This window comes from Triturus cristatus, chromosome 11, assembly GCF_964204655.1.
Source record: "Triturus cristatus chromosome 11, aTriCri1.1, whole genome shotgun sequence".
Lineage (NCBI taxonomy): Eukaryota > Metazoa > Chordata > Amphibia > Caudata > Salamandridae > Triturus > Triturus cristatus.
The window spans coordinates 615025033-615049123 of NC_140594.1; the positions used below are offsets into that span (position 1 = coordinate 615025033).

The window sequence follows — 24091 nt, forward strand, 5'->3', positions numbered from 1 at the left end:
GAACTTTCTGCCGCTTCGTCCCGTCTCGATCTTGGCCTCGGTGGCTTCAATCAAATTCACCTAAAATCCACCGATTAACTGGTCATTGAGGCTTTACCGGGTGTCCCCGACACCTCCCGCACCCTCATACTTGACTGGGTCTTGACTGGGTACAGGTCAGTACACTTAAGATTACCTTAATTCTACAGTATTCGGTAGCGGAGCTTCTGTGGATCACGTCGACCCGGCCATCTTGGCTGGCCACGCCCCCTTGAACCACATTTCAAACCCATGTCTTCAGAATAGGTGCCTCTGTCATCATCTGACGCATAACTAACCATCTCCTAGCCCAGGGTTCTCAAAAGTCTGCCCTGAAGGGCCTGATCCATGCCAGATTTTCTGCATATCCCCATTTAGATAAATGTAGTTATATTAAAAATCTGGCATGTATCCGGCCCTTCAGGACCGACTTTGAAAAACTCTGTCCTAGCCAATAGCTGCTCTGTCTTTCCTATACCATTCTACAATTAGACAAGTCCATTAAACGAATGAATGAACATTGCCATTGTAGCTCTGCATTTAAGTAACCTCCTGTAGCTTGGGTCCATCCGCAGAATTATAAATGCTAGAGACCAAAGGTCTGAAACATCATACACAGGACATTTGAACTCAGCCACCAGATCACAAGATGTCAAGTGATTACATCCCCTTTTAATAGGAAAATGTGTTTAAATGCTGCAGAGGGAGTGCATCTGCTTCAGCTTGGTCTGATTTCCTTCAAAAGCTTCTGATTCAGAATTGAAACTGATCCCTCCAAAAAACCATATGCAATGAGATATTCTATCTAGAGAAGAGTATTGAAGCAGACACTATCCTACTTCACACAAATGGAAATTCAACTACATAATGATATAAAAGATTTTCTAGATTCTGAGTTTTTCCTTATTTGTTGCAGTTAGTCTCCCAGTTGGAAGTGGTAAAAGGTTAGTACGCAATGATCTTGAATAGGACTTGTACTGGAAATTTACCTATAACTTCTTCCATCTCCCCTGATACTCCAAAAGCTTGAGAAATTCTAAACATATGGCAGTTTGTGGAATATTCTAACAGTCCCATTCCTGCATTGCTTTTAGGCCCTTATGAATCAAATCTTTTTTTTTTTGCAGTGCAAGGTAGCTTGACTCCTGAGTCTGTCTTCCCAAGTTTGTATATATATTGTATTTACTAGATTTTATTTCTTGCGCTTTTTGATTTACTGCCTGAATCACATCAAATATATTTTTATAGCAAATTAGCATATTCCTCTATAATTATATTAGATGGAATTTGACCTACAATTAACTTCGTTTGGGCGGACCTCTTCAATCTCTGCAAGCATACTGACAAATTCAAATATACTTTTCTCTTCATTCAGGTCGATATTGAGTCACAGCTACTCACATGCTAATAGTAATTCGGCTGATTAAATCTTTTCAAGTTCCTAATTTAACTGGTAAATCAAAATAAGAATAAAAAGATAGGTAGATAAAGTTCCACTGTGCACTACAGCGTCATCCTCTGTTGATTTTTCTGCTCTGCCAGATAGGAGCTCGTGAACTCTGGGATTTGCACTTTCAACTTTTTTAATGTTGCGAATTTTGAGATGTATTCCTTGATCTTTGAAAGCGTGGTTCCGTTTTCTGTCCTTTTTTTCTACATACCATGTCAACACCTTTTAACAAAACTACTGATTGAATTGGGAAACATATTAAAAGACCTTTAAATGTTCAGTTCTAAATCCTTGGTGTGTAGTATACGGAGTTTGAGTTTAAATCAAGCTTACAGCCATCCTTTGAGTGCTCGTGGTCAAAGGATCTGAAAAATGGGTTGGTCTGTCTATAATGGTGTAAGTGCCTACAACTTAAAGGATGGTAGCCATTACCCACACTAGAGTTGCCTGCTTCAATCATAGTGCCCCTCCTCACACCACAACCAAGGTAAGTGGTGATGTAGGCTGCAAGCTTCCACAGAGGGGAGCGCTTGATGTAGTAATCAGAAATGAGTACGTCCTCAGTAGTTGTAGATATGGATGTGTGAATAAGGAGTATGCGGAAAAGGGACTGTTAAAATGCCTCCTGTTGGGCCTGTGATATTTTATTCTTGTTCCCAGTAGATAGGCAAGCCCGTCTGCGCCCGTCCGCTCGGGGCCAGGGGCCATAACCCCTGCCCCTTTATCTAAAACGATACAAAAATACTCTCCCAGTCTCCTATATGATCTGCATAAAAGACCAGAATCCGAATGCTTCTACTTCAAATTTGACTGCCCCACTTTTTCATGTCCTGGTTGTAATTTCACCTGCACTCCCTTACACAAGAAACCGCAATCGCAGAATACTGGCTTTCAGCTTGATCACAGTAAACAACTTACAGCTGAGTGCAGTACTAATAAAAGCCAAACTAAAGAATTTACCTTCTTTAACCTTAACTGCAGATCCCTTGCCAAACATAAGGAGGATATTTTTGATGTCCTTTATAACTCACAACCTCAGCCTGATGCAATCTTCCTCACGGAAACATGGTTACACGAAAGCTCAAGCCCTGATATTGAAGTGTCCTTGCCTCCAACCTACACCATTGTCAGGAAAGACTGAGGAGATAAAATTGGTGGCGGTATCGCGATTATCTTTAAAAAAGATTATTCGTGCAAATGGGAGACACCACCACATGGAGGGTGTGAAGCAGGCTTCTTTAGACTTCTTCTTACCCCTCAGTTTACACTAACAGGCTTCCTGGTGTATCGCCCCCCTGGACCAGCAGGGCCATGGGCAACAAACTTTCCGGACATCATTGCTACTTTCTTACTCATTCAGCCAATTTTACCATCGTGGGAGACCTTAATATTCACTTTGATGATCCGACATGCAAGATAGGCTCCAGCTTGATTGCCGATCTTGAAGCCATGCACATACCACTCCGTAATTCGGGTCCTACGCACAGGGGCGGCCACTTGTTCGACCCCATATTCTCGAACTTACCCAATTTTCATAGCCAAAAAGCTCTGCCTCTTCTCTGACCATTTTTTAGTTAATTTTAGGTTGGTGCTTGATTCACAGTCACCGGCTATCTCCTTACCCAAAGTTGGGAGCAGAAATTGGAAGAAACTAGATATTGAATCTTTAAATCAACACCTAGTGAACAATGCCCCTGATTTATCACCCATTCAAATCTGCAACACAGCCTCCATCCACACTTGGATAACTGCATCTGTGAACACCTGCTTATCACTTAACAAATTAAATAATCACCGTCCAACCGCCCCATGGTTTACCAAAAAATTAAAAAGCGAAACAACAAAATGCAAGGCTTTAGAAAGACGTTGGAGGAAGGACTATGCCTTAGAATCTAAGCAGTGCTACAAAACTACGAAGAGAGAATCTAATGCCCTGTGCAAAGCAGCGCGTGCGGAATATGTGAACAAAACTATCACATCTGCACAAAATGATGCTAAAGTCCTGTTTAAACTAGTTGGGCACCCCCGACACTTGATGAAGCGCATTGTGAAATTGTGGCTAAATTCTTCATCGAAAAAGTAGAAAAGATCTATGCTGAACTTGAGTCTTCAACTTCCAAAATAGAACAGCACTTAACAAACACATCCCCCACGTCCAAATTTAGCAGTCCAGTTGGTCTAGCGGATTCGGTGTCCACCAGGGAAATAACTAATTGGCAACCCTTAGACCCCTTATCTTTCAGCTCTATTTTAAATAGTCTTAAATCAGGCTCCCCTAATGATCCACTGCCAGTCAATATCCTTCAAAAACTTAACTCCTCTTCATTAAGAATCATCATGGAGCTACTTAATACCTCACTGAGGGAAGCCATCCTACCTGCAGAATGGAAACACGCAATGGTTCTTCCTCTTCTGATGAAACCCAATGCGGATCCAGCTGAGCCCTCCAACTTCCGCCCAATCTCCCTCCTCCCTGCTTTCTCTAAGGTCCTAGAAAAACACGTGAATCAACAGCTTACACGGTTTGTGGAATCCAATAAAATCTTACACGGGTCCCAATCTGGCTTTAGAGCCGGCTACTCCACAGAGTCCACTAGGAGTTACTGAAACAATATGCCTGCTTCTGGATAAAGGGGAAACGGTGGCACTCATTCTATTAGATCTGAGTGCTGCCTTTGATACGGCATCCCATCCTACCCTCCTTAATGCACTCCAGACTTTGGTAATTGTTGGATCAGCTTTGGAGTGGATCAATAATTTCCTCTCCGACAGGACTTTCCAGGTCTTCTCTCCATCGGCTTGCTCAAAGACCTATGCTTCTCCTTATGGAGTGCCTCAGGGATCGATACTTGGTCTTATGCTGTTCAATCTTCATGTCAGCCCCTTAGCTACCATCGCGGAAGAGGCTGGGTTGTCAATGTTCTCTTATGCAGATGACACCCAGCTTCTTTTGTCCTTATCTGCCAATGTCAAATCCAGCATTTCATCTTTACAGCTAGGGTTGCATAAAATCGCCAACTGGATGCACACGAACTGCTTAAAGCTAAACGGTGGAAAGACGGAGGTTCTGATCATGGGAAAGGATAAAGATCTTTGGGGCCCGCGCCACTGGCCACCTGAAATGGGTGAACTTCCTAAACCAGTACAAACTGTATGTAATTTGGACATAGTGGTTGACGATCAGCTGACCATGAAACAGCAAGTAGCTAAGACCACGTCCATTTGCTTCACTATTCTCAAATGGCTCCATAAGATACTATGGATGCTGCCTGAATCCACCCAAAGAACTGTCATCCAGGCCCTAATCACATCTAGGCTTGACTATGGCAACATCCTCTATCTAGGAGCAAATAAGGAATTAATACGCAAGTTGCAGGTGGTGCAGAATTCTGCGGCCATGCTACTTCGTCAGATATCTAAAACATCCTCCATCACAGGCACTTTGCGTGATCTCCATTGGCTCAGGATTGAGCAACGGACACAATTCAAGGCCTTGTGTTATATGCATAAGATTAAGCTGGGTACAGCACCCCATTACCTTTGCTCCCTAGCCCAGTTATATCTTCCGCCCGCTTACTTCACTCCGCATCCCAAGCCAACTTCACAGTTCCCAGATTCAAACTTTCTCGCATGGGTGGACGCTCCTTCTCGTACCTGGCCTCAGTGCTGTGGAAGTCACTACCTGCCCCACTCTGCCACGAAATCTGCCATGAAAGCTTTTGCAAAGTCCTGAAGACCTGGCTTTTCAGCCAGTAAATAGCTCATCCGTTTTATCTGCAATCTGTCCGGTGCGCCGGGAAACCTCCGGGTAGCTGTGCGCCTTATAAATTTAATTTAATAATAATAAATAGGGGGTTAGAAATTGAGGTGTAGTTTGCCCAATTCAAACAACACTTAATTCCAGCTCCAGGGGCAAAGCACCACTGAGTCTGCAACACGCCATCAACCACAGGGACTTAATGTTACACTGTGCACACAGTGAGGCCATAGCTCCATCCACTGTGCTCAGCCTTAGAAAGTCAGAGCAAAGACACATTAGGAAATATGCTGTGCAGTGTGCATTGTGAGCTGGAGTCCTAGTTGCATATGGTAAACTACTGTCCACTAGGTCTTAACTGGGCGGCTGTGAAGTGTACCCTGATATTGGGAGCACTGGAAAACAATACAATCCTAATTTGACCAGTTTGGTATTGAGTACAGTGATAGGGCGGACTCGCACAAAGAAAAGGATGGGAGTTCTTATATAAATCGTAGCTAGATATGTGTAGGGGATCCAGAAGATAAGAGGTAAAAATGTCTCCGGGTAAACACAGGGACATTCCCTTTAATAAGAGGGTACCTTAGTCATAACTAGGCTTTGCTGTTTTCAGTTTTGATTTTTGGTAAATTCTGGTGGAGTTTTTTTCAGTGTTTTCAAGTGATTTCAATACCTTAAAAAAATAGTGGTTACACATTTTTGCGCCATTTAAAACAAAGTGTTCCGGTGTTAACGGAATATTTTGCTTTTATTACGGCTTGTTTTCTGCACTGATTGTGTGTACACTGTCGATATACCATGCACTGAGTGTGTATGAGGTCCAAATACATTTTTACAAATCAATTTTATTGTAGTACACCATACAATACTTCTTCAGCGAGTCTTTGGTCATGCGCGCTCGCTCTTTCCTTCCCATGTAAACTTCTTTAAAAAGGCCCTCTCAACATTGGCACTTGAGACGGGCAAGCCAATACAGCCAGTACATAATTTGCTAACTCTGACCACTGAAAAACTTTCTATGCCACTACTGGTGCACCTTTAGATTGCAATTCTCTGGGACTCGTTCTGTAACAAATACATTGCACTGGGTGCATATGCTCTGAGTTATTGAAGTGGTCAAAAATGAAGCTGCACTTTTGAAAGTCTGAAGTAAATTCCCCTTTACGGAAAGGAGATAGAACTTGTGCAGAGTACCACAGTAAAGCTTTATATGCCATGGGTAGTGAAGGGACATTTCTATCCATAATTGCAAACCAATTCTCATATATTGTAAAATAAAATGTCATGAATTGCTCCTCAACATTTCTTTGCTTACTAAGAGGCAAGCGCTCTAGCATTAATCATATTGCAGTGCTAAAGTCACTAAGCGTGTCGCCGAGTCTACTCTCAAGGAGATGTTTCACATCTACACCTATTATGCTGAACACTTGGTAGACAAGGGTGTGTTCAGACTCTGGTTTTTCAATATGTCCACTACAGTAGTCCTGTTTTCCTGTACAAATCCAAGAATGCAGTGCAGTGTACTATTTTTCACATCAATATGCGACCAAAGATCCACAGTAAAAATTCTGTAAACGGTTGCCACATGGATAATATAGCATTCACAGCCTCTAGGACTGAGAATCACCCGCTAAATGATAGTTGGGATGATTTTTTCTTTGATGCCACACAAAGCACAAAATGAGAAATATTTGCCTTTAGGTTCCTGCGCATAACAAAACAGTGCACCAGAATTAACTAAAAAGCCAATAGCATTCTTCATTAACTCTGAAGATTGTAAAAGATGCTTTCAGCATACCATCTAGCAAGTGGCAAGGATCTCTTACAAGGAAGCACTTCAGCTCAGGTATCGATTTTGACAGGTCATCACAACTTATTCATAGGTGTAGCTGAATCACTGCAAATGCAAACAATTTCACTCCAATCTTTGCTGAACTTGGCAAGAACTTTTTGCTGCAGCATTTCAGTTGACACTGCGTTCCATGTTTTCCTAAAGTCTGGTGTCCTGTTTTCACCTCTTTCTCAGATGCTTGATAACAGCACTCTTTTCACATACACCTATCACTACACCTTGCATTTGAATGTTCGAAGCCTGGGGTGTTTGGCAGTTCACCTACCATCAACACTGACTTGCTAGAAAAAGGGGCTGATGTATCAAGGGGTTTTACCCATTCTCTGTCGGTAAATATGATGGTACATATTGGGAAAGATGCTTATGAAACCAGCCATTTTACCTATCGGTGAACGAATCAAACGTAGCCAAAATATCAAATATGATTTTGATCGTTCCTGATTCTCTAGTTTATGAAATAATTCAACAGGACCTAAATCATGCTTCTAAACCCTGCATCTTTAGACCAAAGACCACAAAACTGAAAAAAGGAAAAAGAAACAATATTTTAGTGACATCCCTTAACAACAAAACTCAAGCAGAATCATGATAACCCAGTCTTTCTTGCTGCTACCTTATATAACAAAGTTACATTGTATTGAATAGAGATGAAGGGTAATAGCAATCCCTGAGCAGGGATAAGTCGCACTTCTAGTGGAAAGAAACCCGTCACAAATACAAGGGAAATTAGAGCGCCTGAATAGTATCCAAAGTAGGGGTGCTGTACACACTGATAGCACTGATTACCCAACATTGCTGGTCAGCAGATCAAAAACCTGTCTCTACACATGCGAATTGTTCAGTAATAGCACTACCCTGGTAAAGTTTCAGATGGCAATGTATGCCTCAGGTTTAGCAACACAGGTATTTGTATTTACAAAAGAATGTCCATTAATGCTGTATGTTCATCTTCTTTTTATTCTTTGTGGACGAAAATTCCCAGTAGCAAATAAGTGAAAAACAGGCCAACACCTGTTTCGTCTGTACCACAGTAGGTATTCAGACTTTGTCAAGGCTGGAAAAAAATGAAAGTATATGCATACAATGAGACTTCATAAGCAGGTTATAACAAATGAGTTGTTGTATACATTTTGATATGATCAAAAGTGCTATACAAAAGCATGAAATTTGTTAAGAATGAAAGGAAAGAAAAGAGAACCCAAATGTTAAATCCAAGAAGTACGGAAGACCAGATAGCACCGAGCAATGTGACCAGTCAGGAAGAGGAAGAAGTATGGTATGAGTAATGGAGCAAGTGACAAATAGACTGGACTGACATATCAGAGTATGGACAAAAGTAGAGTAGTAAGCTACAAAAAGGACCCTCCATTATTAAATGGTGCAAGAAATAGTAAAAACTTAACCAACACCACAGCTAACCAGAAGATAAAGCAAAATAAGATGAGAGGATGTATTACAGTAAAAAAGAACCTGGTGTAATCGAGATGGTGATGCAGAGAAAAGTGTTACGCCAAAAGACACGCACCAATAACGTAGATAATATTCAAAAGTAGTGATCCTGGTGTAGTCAAAGTTACAAAATACGTCATAGTCTGGAGAACAGAGAAACAAAGTGTTAAATTAGTAGGTCAAAGAGAAAAGTGATCAACATGAATAAATGTAGATAGTCGCTACTAGTAAAGGAAAAACAATGTAACTAAAGCATCGGTAGTACCCGAAGTGAATATTCCAAATAGAAAAACAAATTTTTGTGTGTGCCTTTAATGTTAGGCAAATAATAGGAATAACTGTAGGTCTTGGATCAGTAGGATAGTTAATCAAATGCAGGCTCAAAGGCAAACATACTATGCACTGAAGAAGAATTAGGTGGGTGCACCACATAAGTAGTGCATACATCTAGTGAAGACATAAGATAACACCAAAAGTAAATCTTGACTAGTCACAATAAGGTAAAGTAGTCTAATAAGCATCAAAACAGAGAAGAAAAGCAAAGGCAAGTGAATAACACTTACCAATGCACAACTTAATTGTGGTTAAGCATCGTAGCAAAAAATAAGACACCCTTCAAATGCTCAAGTAGTCGTTGAGAGTGTCGACAATCACAGTATATCAGGACCTGTATGGTAATAGACCGTTAGAATAAAGCCAATGTAACATAAAATGTAACAAAATGTAATAACCAATGAGTGTTGAGCACTCACCCTTGTAAATCAGATGTCGAGTATATATTGAGTGATAAAGAAATGGTCGTGTCTTAGTAGGTCCCGTTGTAAAGTCTGCAAGTATTGGTGAGTAGGGCAGCCCCGCCTTGATAAGCCGGCTCCCCTGTATTGGCCCCTTCAGGTAGAAATAAAAATGGCTCTTTCACTCTCCTTTTCCATTCTTTGAATGGCATTTATTTGTGGTTGTGCAGGTGTTTTTTCAGTGTTTATATGTTTACACTGGTGAGGGCTATTTCCCTTTGGTGGGTTTTTATCAGTTCTAGATTTAAACCTAAAACAGAATAGCCTAGTCATAACTAAAAACAGAGTTTAGGACTTGTAGTTGAGTTGCAATGTCTCAAAAAGACCCTAGTTAAGCCAACATGTTTCGCCCCGCCTCAAAAGCCCACGTGGGTCTATGGCCTTCATTAGGGCTAAGGGTTCTCCTGCCTATCTAAGCATTCACTTATAAACAAAAGGATAATCACCCATGAGAGATTGCGATGGATAATGTTTGAGCATGGGTCAAGTGTGTTTCCTACAATGGTGGGAAGCACATCATGTTTCTTAAATACCCCTTACTCACCAAAAGGGCCCTTGGTGTCATGCTTCATCATTGGGGTCTTCGCGTCCCTCTACGGAACGCGGCGTGCTACTACCAGCGATTGCGCGGGAGCACTGATGTTTTCACTATGTGTAGTGTGAGAGAGGGTGAGTGGTAGGGTCAGGAGTGAATGTTAAAAAATACCTAGCACCTGTGGAGTAGAAAAATGTAATATGCCTTGGTGCCGGTATTATTAAAAGGTGTGAGGCGGAGGTGTGTTGTGTTAATGTACAAGACCTCCTGTGTGTGTCAACATGTTTCGAAGTGTGCTGCTTCTTCTTCAGGACGGATACACAGATCCCTACCCTACTCAATGTCAACAATGATTAGCTGCTCAGTGTAGGCAGATAGTAAATGCTACAAATACGACACAATGGTCTCAATCTGATTTGCGAAAAGGTAATTCCTTAAGTACAATTTGCTGTATTGAAGGCAGTGGCGTCATGAGCCTTAAAAACGATGGGGACCAGGTGCTATTTGCACTATGTACCAGGGTACTACCTCGTATTGTCGTCCCCCCTCGCAGCTCCGTGGATCCAAGCAGTCATGCCATGCAGAAATGAGGCTGAAGGCTCTAACCTTAACTCAAGGAGACTGTCCTTCAGAAACCTAAAAACATAATGAGTGCACCATAGGGTTAAAAGATTTTATTGGAAACATGGGACTAGTAAGCAATTGATATAATATCCACTGGTACCCAGTGTAGGAAGGTGAATATCTGACTATGGTTACCCCCAACTTTTTGCCTAGTGTCTAGCTGGTTTTTCGACTTAGTTGGCCTGAGATCCTGCCATTCAGGGTCTCAGGCTGTCTGCTCTCTCTTTAAAATGGACTCCATGTACCCTAGGTACATACAATTGGTAAGGATCACCTTATTGGACCCTGTACAGTGTACCCTAGGTACCCAGGGCATAGGTGTACCCTAGGCCTACCAGGGGCTGCAGCACGTATTATGCCACCCCTGGCCTGGCCTTCCATTATGACACAACTGGCTGATCACTCAGCTGGGGCAAGGTCGTGTAATCACCCCTTGCTTAGGTGTAGTATTCCTATACCTACATTATATATAGACACATGTGTACCTATCAGCCACTCCTATGGCAGGCCTTAACAATCCTGGAGGCAGAGTGCTTGGTAACATGTGAGATGGTGCTCTAGCATGAGCTGAGCCTGTCTGCAGCTTTCGGAACCATGTCCTTATAGCTGTTCTATGACATAGCCTACCATATACTCTTAAAGTACCTTATAATCTTAAATGGTTATGGTAACTATGGTTTGGCTTTATCAAAACATGTCGTGTCAGGTGTCTAACACTTTAAAATAATACCCCATACCATTTCTGGTGATGAGGATAATATTCCTCCCTTCTAGAGGGAGAGACATGTTAAAAATCCTACTTTGCTGTTTAACTCTCACCAAAGCCTCAGCATCACAAAATGGATGCTGCTGCCACAGACACGAGTCTGACCTCCTGCTGCTGGGAGCCCTCCCAGCCAGGGAGGCCTGGTCAATAGGTTTACTGCTTGGGGAGGTGCTAGCACCTCCCCAGACAGACTTTAGTGTATTGGGGCAGGGAAGGCTGAAAGGAATGAGACATGCCTGGGGCACACAAGGTGCTCCATGCATAGTCCAGTTCAAACCGGTGCTGGGGCACTCCAGCCCCAGTTCTGGCGCGAAACTGGACAAAGGGAAGTGGGTGTAACCACTCCCCTTCCTGGTCCCACCCATAGGAGGGACCTTGCAGGTAGCCCAGCCCACTAGCCCAGTATATCAGTAGCTAGCTGAGCCCTGCTAAATTAGATTAACCTCAATCTGCAACTTGAACAGAAACTCTGGACCTTCGACATTCGACCTCAGGAAGAAGACTGAATAAATCTCCCTTGTGGCCAAGGAGTGACCACCCTGGGCAACCAGGCACCATCCAGCGACCGCTGCTTGCTTTGCAACTGAATCCTACGAGGGACGACTGCAGAGACTGACCAGCGCCGAGACTTCCAGACACCTCTGAACCAGATCCACATCTCCAGCGAAGCTGAGACCCGTGGAGGCGACGAGGGACGTGGGACCGGCGACTTGGGAAAAGTGGCTAGTAACTGACTAGCGCGACTTCCGAGGCTCCCTCGAGGCTGTGCTTGGGGAATTGAGAAGCCCCACTCCTGAGCACCATCTGCAAAGAAGATCAGCTCCCCACACTTCACATGTTCTGCGTGGGGCCCTTCTGCACCTGTGTTGCTCGATGTGTTGTCCGGTTGCTGGCCCGTTGGCTAGTAGCCTCTGCGAAGACAAACCTTTACTTTCATCTTGCTGGTCCGGCTCCTCCAGACTGGCACCCGCTCCTCTGTGAAAGAGAAGCACCCCAGACCTTCCTGGTCTGCACCAGAAGCAAGTCCTCCATCCTGCGTGGGTTCCGCTTGCCAAGGCTTGTTGGGTCCTGACTCGACTTCGACGCCGCCGACAGCAAGAGCCTTCGTGGGACAGCTCACCTCCTGGTCCTGGTCGTCCTCGACGTCTCCTGGTACCTGTGGCTGCTGCGACAAACTTCACCTGCATCTTCACGACATCGCCTGGTTCATTCCCGGCTCCTGGCTGATGACCTAGACTCTGTCCCTTCTGCTTGCAGGCTCCTTCCTTCTTGATCCCATCCTTGGGGATCCACCGGACACTCTTCACTGACTGCGTGTCAGCAACTTTCCTTCAGGCATCCATAGAAGTCTACGACGAAACCCGACGCAAGTTCACACCTATGCACCTGCAGCCTGTGGGCTAGGTAACTTGAGTACCTCGGTGCTCACAAGGGTATTGACTATCCTAGGGTCTAGTTTCCGAGTCTCGACTTTCTAGCTATACCAGAAGTGTCCTAAAACTGTTAATTTCTAACTGCTAGTAATTCTATCGACTTTTACGCATTACGCGTGAGTGTTTCCACTCTGCACCTGAATCCCGTGGGCCTCCCACTTCCTAACCTTTGGTAGTATAGTGTAGCCCCAGCGATTCCCTAGGCCTAGGCCTATCCTGTGTTCGTGACAGTGGTCCTTATACCACTTACTTAGTATATGGTTTGCGTAGCCCCTAGGGCCTAACTGTATTACTTACCTGTGTGACTTAATGTATGCTTAAATAAGACTGTGTTGTACTTGCCTCTAATCTCATAAAGAGTGCTGAGGGTTTGACTAGAATAAATACATTCTATTTTTATATATATCTGTTGTGGTGTCCTTTCATTTGGTATTCAAGGGATTACATATGGTATAACAGCTGGCTTCACATGCCATTCAGAGTTTAGCCTAAGAATGTTCTTGTCCATGCTACCACTAGGATAGCTGGTCTATAAGGTTGACTTTACAACCAATCACCATAAGGGTTGTTTGGACTGATACAAGGTGTACACTAGAATTAGTGACCTCTTATATCAGGCCAACTTCTCACACCCAGGTGTCCTAGGTAGGGTGTGTACTGTTGGCTTTTTACTCAAAAAAACAATATGTGCATCTCACACAGGTACCTGGTGGGGTTATTGCGTCTGTGGAGGTGCCAAAATAATGGCAAGTTGAGTGTCCACTATAGTTGTGGGATGCTTTAGTCATCCGAGTGCCCGAGGACCCTCTCTGGAGTAAAAACTATTGTGGTCAAAACTTTGCAGTAATATCGGGGCTTAATTTGTGCCAGTGGTTTCCCGTGCTTAGCACTGTCACTTATTTCAAAAGGCAGGGGATATAACATTTTTATTCCATCAGTGGTGGGGCCCCATAGTTCTTAAAAATAAATGTACCTGTCCTTTAGGGTGGCTCCCTGGTGTGTCTTCACAGGCAAGCCCACCCTGGTCCAGGCATCATGAAGATCCAGCATCATCACGTTAGCCTGTCATGTTTCCTCAATTTTGGTGATGCAGATTGGACAATTGGGTCTGAGGCCTGCCCCTCGTCTGAGCTGGGGCGAGTCAGGCTAGGACTGACAGGGTGCAAGACAAAGTTGCCTATGAAGGCACCAAATACGAAGAGGAAATTAAGTGTGCACACCTCGCTGCCTAGAAATAAAGCTGGATGGCCATATTCTGCCCTCATCGTTGTACCGGTGACACACCGCCAACTCTAGTCGGATCACTCTGCTTATCTATGTGCTGAGCTACGCGAGTAGTGCTACATCAGGGGGTCGGGGAGCAGCAGGCCCCGCCCGCCCGCCTGTACGGATAATTTACTTTACCAGCCAGCGCTATGGTGACCTGCTGTGACCAGTCATCACCCCTCACTGAGCGGCTAAGCAAGGGAGACCTAAAGCATTCTCGGCGCTGAACCCTTGATTCTTCCTTGAGGGCTTCTATATACGGCAAAATTAACTTGCAGGCACGTGACGCAGTCGTGAGAACGTACGACTTGTAAAGCACTGTGCATGCATGCATGCATGCGCGTGTGTGTGCGCGCGCGCTGTGCACTAGTGCATATGTGTGCTCGTTCACTAATAAAACAAGCATTGGCATAGCCAATAGGTCTCGCCTTTGGGACCTTATAAGTGTTTAGCCATGCAAGAGTTGCATAACTAAATACTTATAAGGTCCCAAAAGCGAAACCTATTGGCTATGCAAAGCGGCCGTTCGGCCGCGAAAGTGAAAGTGATCGCCATCGATCACATCAAACATCAAAGCGGCTGTGCGGCCACGAAAGTGAAAGTAATTGCGGTAAAGCGCGGCACGCGCGCCCGCGCGCACATGCACTGTAGCTCTAGGCTGGCCTGGTAGCACTTTTTGGAGCCCTCTCAATAAGTCTCGCCAGACCAGCGCATGCGCTGGGTCAGGCGAGACCTAAAAATATATATTGTGAATCGAGTGCAAATGGGAGCCATGGCCCTATCCTGTAAATTAGTTTTTTTCACATTTACACAGGCAATTGTCTGAGTGGCGTCATTTATTGGTGATTAATCCTTAAACCAATGCTATGAATATTTATACACGCACTGAACTGTTGAGATGATTCGTCTCCTGTATGAAATAGCATAACGAAAACGGATGTACGGTGCAGTTTCTTAAAGGGCACATTTTAACAGACACAAAGCCATTTTCACAGTTTTCCAAGAGGGAAATGGTAATTACATTTCTAACCCTTTGGTGGTTCTTCCCAGGTTTCGATTCCAGAACAATGACCACATTAAAATGCATTACAACTTTTATTTAAACGAAGTAGTTGCACATGAGTCTGTCTTCAATAGCGCTGCAGACAGTACGTGGTTCTATATATTCATTTCATTAAAAAAAAAAACATACATTCATTTATTAGAAAAAATAAAAAGTGCAGTGAAAATATGGTCTTACATTTTGCAGCCTGCAATATAAAACCAATACAAAAACGGGTACATGCTATTATTTGCACGCATTCCTTATAGATTAGAGTGGGAACCCTAAAAGCCTACATGGCCTGTGAACTGTTTTTAGGTCGAGCATTGGAGACCTCTTGTATATACTCTAGTATATACATATGTGTGTGTGTACTTTGTGGGCTCTGGAGATCAGACCTAGGACTTGTGTGCTTCCGCTTAGGGACTTTTTTTTCTGTCTCTATTTAACTGCCTTGATGAAAAACGACAAGCAGAGGTCAGTAATATACCAGAATTGCTTTCTTCTGAGGGACTTAACTTTTTTTTATACTTCTGGCAACTGCCTCTATTTAACTTTCTTGATAGAAAACGACCAGCAGAGGTCCGTGAAATACCAGAATTACTTTAGCATTCTCTAGATTCTAGTCCATAGAAATTGTCTTCCACGAGCACCTGTAGACGATATTATGTTTTTTCATATCTTGTATTTTCAGTAATATGACCACTGAAGGCAGTGATTTTATATTAAAAACAGAGCTTTGGACTATACTGCTGAAAAACAATATTTCTCTCCATGTGTTCCCATACCAGGCATGTCACGTAGTTTGGTGCTTACTTTCCATCCATGTTAAAGAACAGTAGATATTTCAGCACCGAGATTGACTGAAGTAATGGCAGGGATGTTATTAGAGAGGTGTTGGTTACAAGTATCTATGTCTAGTTTCTTCCAGTTTCTAGACCTTGACTTGGTGGCTAAGATGGGCTTGTTAGCACACTGAATATCCCGGCTCACCCTGAACCCGACCAAAAAAGGATCGGAACAAAGTACTGGGAGAGTTGCCTGGCATGAAATATTGGATACGTTTGAAAAAATGGGGTCCAATAGATGGCCCGCCATGTGGGTGGGACCTGAGTTGCAGAGTAGGATATTCATTGCTGCCAGATCAGGCGTCAGAGATGTGCTTGTTGTGTATGTTGGGTCATCAAAGTGAATATTCATGTCTCCCAAAATTGTAAAGTTGGCAGCGTCCAACAAAAGGGGGGCAATAAGTTCAGGAAAGGCAGCAACCCATGGCCCTGCTGGCCCAGATTGGGCGATAGATCAATATCCCAGAGAATGTATATTGGGGTGTAAGGGAGAGTTTGAATGAGCTGGCCTCACAACCCTTAAAGGGCAAGTCCTCCCATTTACAGGTATATGAGTTATTCAAAATTATCGCAATGCCACCTCCTGTTTTGGCACCACGATCCTTCCTGATTATCGTGTAGTTGGGGGGGGCAGAGCGGAAGCGACATCGGGGCCTGAGCTCTTGTGCAACCACGTTTCCGTGAGGAAAATATCATCGGGTTGTTTATTCCACAAGAGGTCAAAGATGTCATGTTGAAGAAGGTGAATTCCTTGGGAGGTGCAACCTTACTGATAGCAGGGAATAGCTTCTGTGTATTATTGTTGGTAGAACCAGTAGCATTTGCAGTATGTTCCCTACTAGACTGTAAATCAAAAGCATAGCCACAGCAGGAGCAGTTCGAATCTGGGGTTTCCAGATTAAATATATTAGTCATGTTGTGTGCTCGGACGGAGCTCGTATAACTGCTTTTGTGAGTAGCTCATATTGTCCCTCGAGAATGGGGCGGGGGTCGTGGCCCCTGGCCCCGGCCGGATACAGACGGGCGCAGACTGGCTTGCCTTTGGCATGTTTTCGGCGCGCCCTCTGCGCAAAGCTTGTGGCATGTAGCTTAAGAGAGAGGCTCCGCCCCCTCCGGTCGCTGCCTGGAAGTGGGTGGTAAATGTTGCCAAATACTCCCTCCACACAAACGGGACAGCCTGTGGTGGACCAGGGAGCAGTGCGGATTTAGTGAGGAGGCAGGTGAGTGAAAGACAAATGCGGCACAATTTTAAAAAGAAAAGACTTCCGTGAAATTAGTTTCAAAAACAGTTAGCAGCAAGTTCGTAAGTGTTCAAGAAGTAGCGCCATAGCTTGCCTGCAGTCTGCGCGCGTCCGATTACAGGGTTGTTTAGATCTAAATATGGCTAACAGATTGTTTATAAGGGAACCTTGGCCCTTCATCTGATTTATCCACAGCTTAACAAAGAGCTCAGGATGTGCTGTTCATTCATCCAGGATACATACTTCTTGATTGCCACAAAACTGGTACATTTTTAGGTCTGTGTTAGATAGCCAACATCAGCAGCTTTCTGAACACAAAGTTGGTTGTGCCTTCTTAAACGTAACATGCTTGTTCCTCTTTGGGGCCTGTCTGTCCTACGAGATTGCAGGAAGAATGGTCACTGTGCTGAGCTGCAGGAACCAGTGGGGAGTAGGGTGATCCCCTGACAAAATGCAGAAGTCACTCCGGATGAGAGAATGATCATGAAGGCTACCTTCATAGTGAGATTGCAGCAGAGGATCAACATGACTGCGATGCTGGGAAATAAATCTACTCTAGCATGCCTAGCTCTCATGAATGTAGTACCGACTGATGATACCCTGGTGTTAGCGATTCATATCTGTGAAGGGGGAGGATTGCAGCTGCTCGAGGACCTCACTTGTGCCTTACCAGAACTGTGAGACACCCTGTCTTTGAAATGGATGTGCAGAGCTGCAAAGGAGTTGTGGGACTGTGGTGCATTGTGATGGTTCCAGGATCAAAGAGTGAGATGGGAAGACCTCCTTCGCCTCCAATGCGGATATCTTATGATGGAGCTTTTTTGACACAACTGGGGGTCGAGTGTGATGGGGTGAGTACACCACAGCCTTTGATGATAAGAATTTATTCCAAGACATTTGTGAGAGTAAAAGAATAAAAATATGAAATGCCTCCACACGAGTTATAAAATAAACAAATCAGCAATAAGTCTCAGGAATCAAACTTTAATTATTCTATTATCCGTTTTAATTATGTTTTGTAAATGCAGTAATTCTGACTATCAGTTTTGAATGTATGCATGTTTTTTTCTGCCAAATCCAAGCATTTTCCTTTTGGTAAAGATACTTGAATCGTTGAAATTACAGCAAATACATTTCAGAACACTATTTTGCCCTTGAATACCAATTTTCGTTTCTTGTAAATACATGTTCCGCAAAATTAAGCTTATCATTTATATCCAATACACACGTACAACTCAAAATGCACAAATATTGTCTTTACATGACGGACAGAGTTACCATAGTGCTAATGATGTCCACAATATGCAAAGAAAGCCCACAATGTCTGGGACAAACTCCACGGTATCTAGGGTACACACAGTCTGCCAAGAATGGGCACCATTATGCCAGAGAAGGTCACCATTATGCAGTGGCCTACCACCATAGCCACGATAAAGTCAAAGATGTGAAGAAAACAACACGACACATACTGCACAGGTTTCAACATAGCCAATCTCTCTAATTTTGCTAGTTTTATGGCAGAGACATGTAGTCATGTTACAGTTCCTGTGCCTGGGTCTCTCTTTATATCTCTGCCATTGGTTCGCCAGGTGCTGAGTGATGCTGATTCTTGTAGTGTGAGAATGGGTATCTCTTGTGTCTCGACCCTTTGTATGATGTACATGGCAAGGCTCCATGGCCGTAAGCTACTGGTTGGAGACCCCTGGTCTGCAATGTATTCACCTATTTTAAAAGCAATTTGTCTTGGCCTTCTTAGAGAAGCTCCCTTTTGAGAACTTTGCTGAGCGACTTAATGGAAGCCAGACATGCCTTTACCAGTCACTTCTGCCTTGACCTGTCTCCAGAGCAGTCTGTCAAGTAGGTCCGACCTCTCCATGAAACGTTGTTGCATAATGTTATATTTATTTTTCTTTTGATAATTCTTAGAGTGTTAATTGTGATCTTGAGTTATCTTTTGTGGATTCATTACAGTTTTAAGTAACCCACCGAATGCTGATAGAAACCATGTACATGCATAGCGAAAAAGTAGTTACAAAATGAAGGTCCACCCTCTTACTCAGCTGAAATTTGAACTAATTGGGCTAACTGCCATTGTATCTTATCGTGGCTTGCTGGAGCAGCCTAACTGCCTCCAAGTGGTAGTTTCTTTTCTTTACGTAGGATCACCTGCCTATCCTTTTTAAATTCAGACTTAAGAAAGGTTGAAGCTGCTGAATAAGGGTTTGAACTTAAAATGTATTCTAAGTTGAGTATTTAACTAAAAGAAAAGACAGTTATTGTTATTTATTTCTTAAAAGAGGGATTTCTTGCTGTTAAATGTATCCTGAAATCTCTCACTTTAAATACTCACTCGTTGAATGGAGACACAATGTAGAACTAGGATTACAAGTAAGTATGTTTTTCATCTTCCCTTTTGTCCACCTTCTGATGATGATTTCCTTACTTTCTTTCCTCTACCTGCGACTGTTTAATCTCACTACTCTTATCTTTCTGAAATGTTGAATGTATGGTGCATTTGTTAAAATATTTCTATGAATCTACTTAGGAAGATTTCATTGAAGATGTTTCATTTATACTCCATTTAATCGTGTCCTCTTCATGCCTTCCAGTTAGACAGGTTTAAGGAGCCACCAGCCTTTGGCCCAATGTGTGATCTGCTGTGGTCTGATCCATCAGAGGATTATGGCAATGAGAAGACGATGGAGCATTTTACACACAACACCGTTCGGGGATGTTCCTACTTCTACAGGTTGGCACATATCTAAACATTTTATTTATCCTGTCTTTTCTGACCCTAGTTGCCCACACTTTCTTTTAGTGAAAGGCAGTGGCCTCTTTCATTGGCAGGCTGTAAGTCTGGAGAGCACTTGCAAAGTTTGTTTACTTATGACACTAGTAGTTCCCAGCTATGAGTGTGATGGACCGCTTTACTTCTGGTAAACAGCATCCTTGAGCACCTGAGGACCTCATATCCTACCTACAGGTTCACATCCACATACAAGCCTGACTGACCCACTACATTTAGCTTTTGTGTGTTACTTTTCGGTTTATTGGCTGTTTGGTGGGTAAAGGAACGTGTGGCATTGTCCTACTATTTTTCTCAACTATGTGACTTTAGAATGGGAGGTTTCTTTAGTGGTTATTTTTCTTTGAAGAAGATGGTTCCTCTATTTCTCTCTGATCCTTTCAGTGCTTGTTGATATTTGGCATATATTTCTGATCTCCTTTGCAAAACAGTGATGAGCCTTGCTGTTGTTCATGTATATTACTATCTTTTAGGGATTTTTTAAACCAACACTTCTATAGGAGTCTTGCAGATATATGCGAAGTGGCTTGCCTCCAATGCACTTCAGTAGCTTGATTACAGGTATTACTGAGGGAAAGTCTAGTCAGAATGGAAAAAGAATACCGCCGCCTCCTATTGCTCTTCTCTGTACCCCTTTATCTGGGGGAAACTAGGAATAACGTCTATGAAACATCTGAACTGTATGACCCTCCTCTGCTTCCAGAGATCGTGCTTTACTGTCTTTTAAACAGACAAGCAGTATACTGTATGTTTTGCTGGTGAGATAGATCAGAGTCCTCTTACATTTATGAGACTTAAGGCTATAGAAGATAGTACTGGAGAGAAATATGTCTAATTCTTGTAGGACAAGCCTATTGATAGTCCAGTGGTTCTGAGCATTCTGAGTTATATGTCCTTTGTCTACTCAGAACAGTGCTATTTGAAGAATGTGTAATTACATTTTCTATCACATGCAAGCCCTGCCTTATTTAGTAACCGTTGCTCTTAAGTAACCGCCATTTCAATTTGTCACCAATCTTTTCTTGCTGTAATGCAACATAGTGAGTATGCCCTACAGGTTCCTTCCTTTCTCGATGCTTGGAACTTTTATAGTTTTATATGCTTATGTCATTCCCCCATCGTCACGCTAGAAACCCCCAGATATAACTGTAGTAAAAAGTATTAACACATTCTCAATCCAGTAGCATTTGCTGAGCAGCACATTCACCTCATCGTGAATGGTCAACAGTCAGCCATTAAGCTCCAACTACTTCTCCCCCACCATCTCTCCAACACAAGGCCACCACCTCTAGTTTCTACCACACCGAGTGTAAAGGCGTCTCTATCCAAATATAGATAATTAGCATTTTCTTTTCTTAGTTGGAGTGTGAAAGTACAAGCCTAGTGACACTGAACCAGTAAGCATTAATGGCCAACTAATGCCTGAATATTTAATGCGGTACAAAAGGGGGTGGTGATGGACGGAGCATCAGAACCAATCAAACACTCACACCCAGTCAACAGATCTGGGTTTGATCCATCACCTTTCTTTAGCCCACTCTGCCACCCCAGTTCAGACATGGCCATTTGCAAATCAGTCTGACCCTGTGCCTCATGGGAACAGTCCAGCCGGAACTGCCAAGCCATGCCTTCCCTGGACCGGAAACAAGCTTCCTAGGACCGGTTTCTGGCATTTCAGCCGTCTTCAGCCAGGCTTGCTTGAATCCAGTTGCAAAGTGAGCAAGGGACTCACGTCTGAGCATACCCTGCCAACTTATGGCGAAAAAAGCGGTACAAAAGGGGGTGGTGATGGACGGAGCATCAGAACCAATCAAACACTCACACCCAGTCAACAGATCTGGGTTTGATCCATCACCTTTCTTTAGCCCACTCTGCCACCCCAGTTCAGACATGGCCATTTGCAAATCAGTCTGACCCTGTGCCTCATGGGAACAGTCCAGCCCGAACTGCCAAGCCATGCCTTCCCTGGACCGGAAACAAGCTTCCTAGGACCGGTTTCTGGCATTTCAGCCGTCTTCAGCCAGGCTTGCTTGAATCCAGTTGCAAAGTGAGCAAGGGACTCACGTCTGAGCATACCCTGCCAACTTATGGCGAAAAAAGCGGTACAAAAGGGGGTGGTGATGGACGGAGCATCAGAACCAATCAAACACTCACACCCAGTCAACAGATCTGGGTTTGATCCATCACCTTTCTTTAGCCCACTCTGCCACCCCAGTTCAGACATGGCCATTTGCAAATCAGTCTGACCCTGTGCCTCATGGGAACAGTCCAGCCCGAACTGCCAAGCCATGCCTTCCCTGGACCGGAAACAAGCTTCCTAGGACCGGTTTCTGGCATTTCAGCCGTCTTCAGCCAGGCTTGCTTGAATCCAGTTGCAAAGTGAGCAAGGGACTCACGTCTGAGCATACCCTGCCAACTTATGGCGAAAAAAGCGGTACAAAAGGGGGTGGTGATGGACGGAGCATCAGAACCAATCAAACACTCACACCCAGTCAACAGATCTGGGTTTGATCCATCACCTTTCTTTAGCCCACTCTGCCACCCCAGTTCAGACATGGCCATTTGCAAATCAGTCTGACCCTGTGCCTCATGGGAACAGTCCAGCCCGAACTGCCAAGCCATGCCTTCCCTGGACCGGAAACAAGCTTCCTAGGACCGGTTTCTGGCATTTCAGCCGTCTTCAGCCAGGCTTGCTTGAATCCAGTTGCAAAGTGAGCAAGGGACTCACGTCTGAGCATACCCGTGGGTCCCGTGCTCACTACGCCACTGGAGTCAAGCTATCCTGGCTGATGACAGCTGATAGCCAGAAACCGGTCCTAGGATGCTTGATTCCGGTCCAGGGAAGGCATGATGGATGGATTTAACCCAGATCTCTTGACTGGGGGAGAATGTCTGCATTGTCAGCATTCCGTCCATCATTTGTTTGTTGTAACGCTTTTCGCCCTAAGTGGGATGGGTATGCCCAGACGTGGGTCCCGTGCTCACTACGCCACTGGAGTCAAGCTATCCTGGCTGATGACAGCTGATAGCCAGAAACCGGTCCTAGGATGCTTGATTCCGGTCCAGGGAAGACATGGCTTGGCAGTTCGGGCTGGACTGTTCCCATGAGGCACAGGGTCAAGACTGATTTGCATATGGCCATGTCTGAACTGGGGTGGCGTAGTGGGCAAAAGAATGATGGATTTAACCCAGATCTCTTGACTGGGGGAGAATGTCTGCATTGTCAGCATTCCGTCCATCATTTGTTTGTTGTAACGCTTTTCGCCCTAAGTGGGATGGGTATGCCCAGACGTGGGTCCCGTGCTCACTACGCCACTGGAGTCAAGCTATCCTGGCTGATGACAGCTGATAGCCAGAAACCGGTCCTAGGATGCTTGATTCCGGTCCAGGGAAGACATGGCTTGGCAGTTCGGGCTGGACTGTTCCCATGAGGCACAGGGTCAAGACTGATTTGCATATGGCCATGTCTGAACTGGGGTGGCGTAGTGGGCAAAAGAATGATGGATTTAACCCAGATCTCTTGACTGGGGGAGAATGTCTGCATTGTCAGCATTCCGTCCATCATTTGTTTGTTGTAACGCTTTTCGCCCTAAGTGGGATGGGTATGCCCAGACGTGGGTCCCGTGCTCACTACGCCACTGGAGTCAAGCTATCCTGGCTGATGACAGCTGATAGCCAGAAACCGGTCCTAGGATGCTTGATTCCGGTCCAGGGAAGACATGGCTTGGCAGTTCGGGCTGGACTGTTCCCATGAGGCACAGGGTCAAGACTGATTTGCATATGGCCATGTCTGAACTGGGGTGGCGTAGTGGGCAAAAGAATGATGGATTTAACCCAGATCTCTTGACTGGGGGAGAATGTCTGCATTGTCAGCATTCCGTCCATCATTTGTTTGTTGTAACGCTTTTCGCCCTAAGTGGGATGGGTATGCCCAGACGTGGGTCCCGTGCTCACTACGCCACTGGAGTCAAGCTATCCTGGCTGATGACAGCTGATAGCCAGAAACCGGTCCTAGGATGCTTGATTCCGGTCCAGGGAAGACATGGCTTGGCAGTTCGGGCTGGACTGTTCCCATGAGGCACAGGGTCAAGACTGATTTGCATATGGCCATGTCTGAACTGGGGTGGCGTAGTGGGCAAAAGAATGATGGATTTAACCCAGATCTCTTGACTGGGGGAGAATGTCTGCATTGTCAGCATTCCGTCCATCA

General features: G+C 44.3%; 1 protein-coding gene across 2 annotated transcripts in view; it reads left to right on the forward strand.

The window, feature by feature from the left end:
• PPP3CC (protein phosphatase 3 catalytic subunit gamma) overlaps positions 1-24091 on the forward strand; it is a 653177-nt gene that overhangs the window by 338275 nt on the left and 290811 nt on the right. For both annotated transcript variants that reach the window (XM_085633979.1, XM_085633980.1), the window contains exon 6: positions 19685-19824. In XM_085633979.1, the coding sequence (XP_085490105.1) occupies positions 19685-19824 (140 nt within the window). The remainder of the gene's footprint in view (positions 1-19684; positions 19825-24091) is intronic.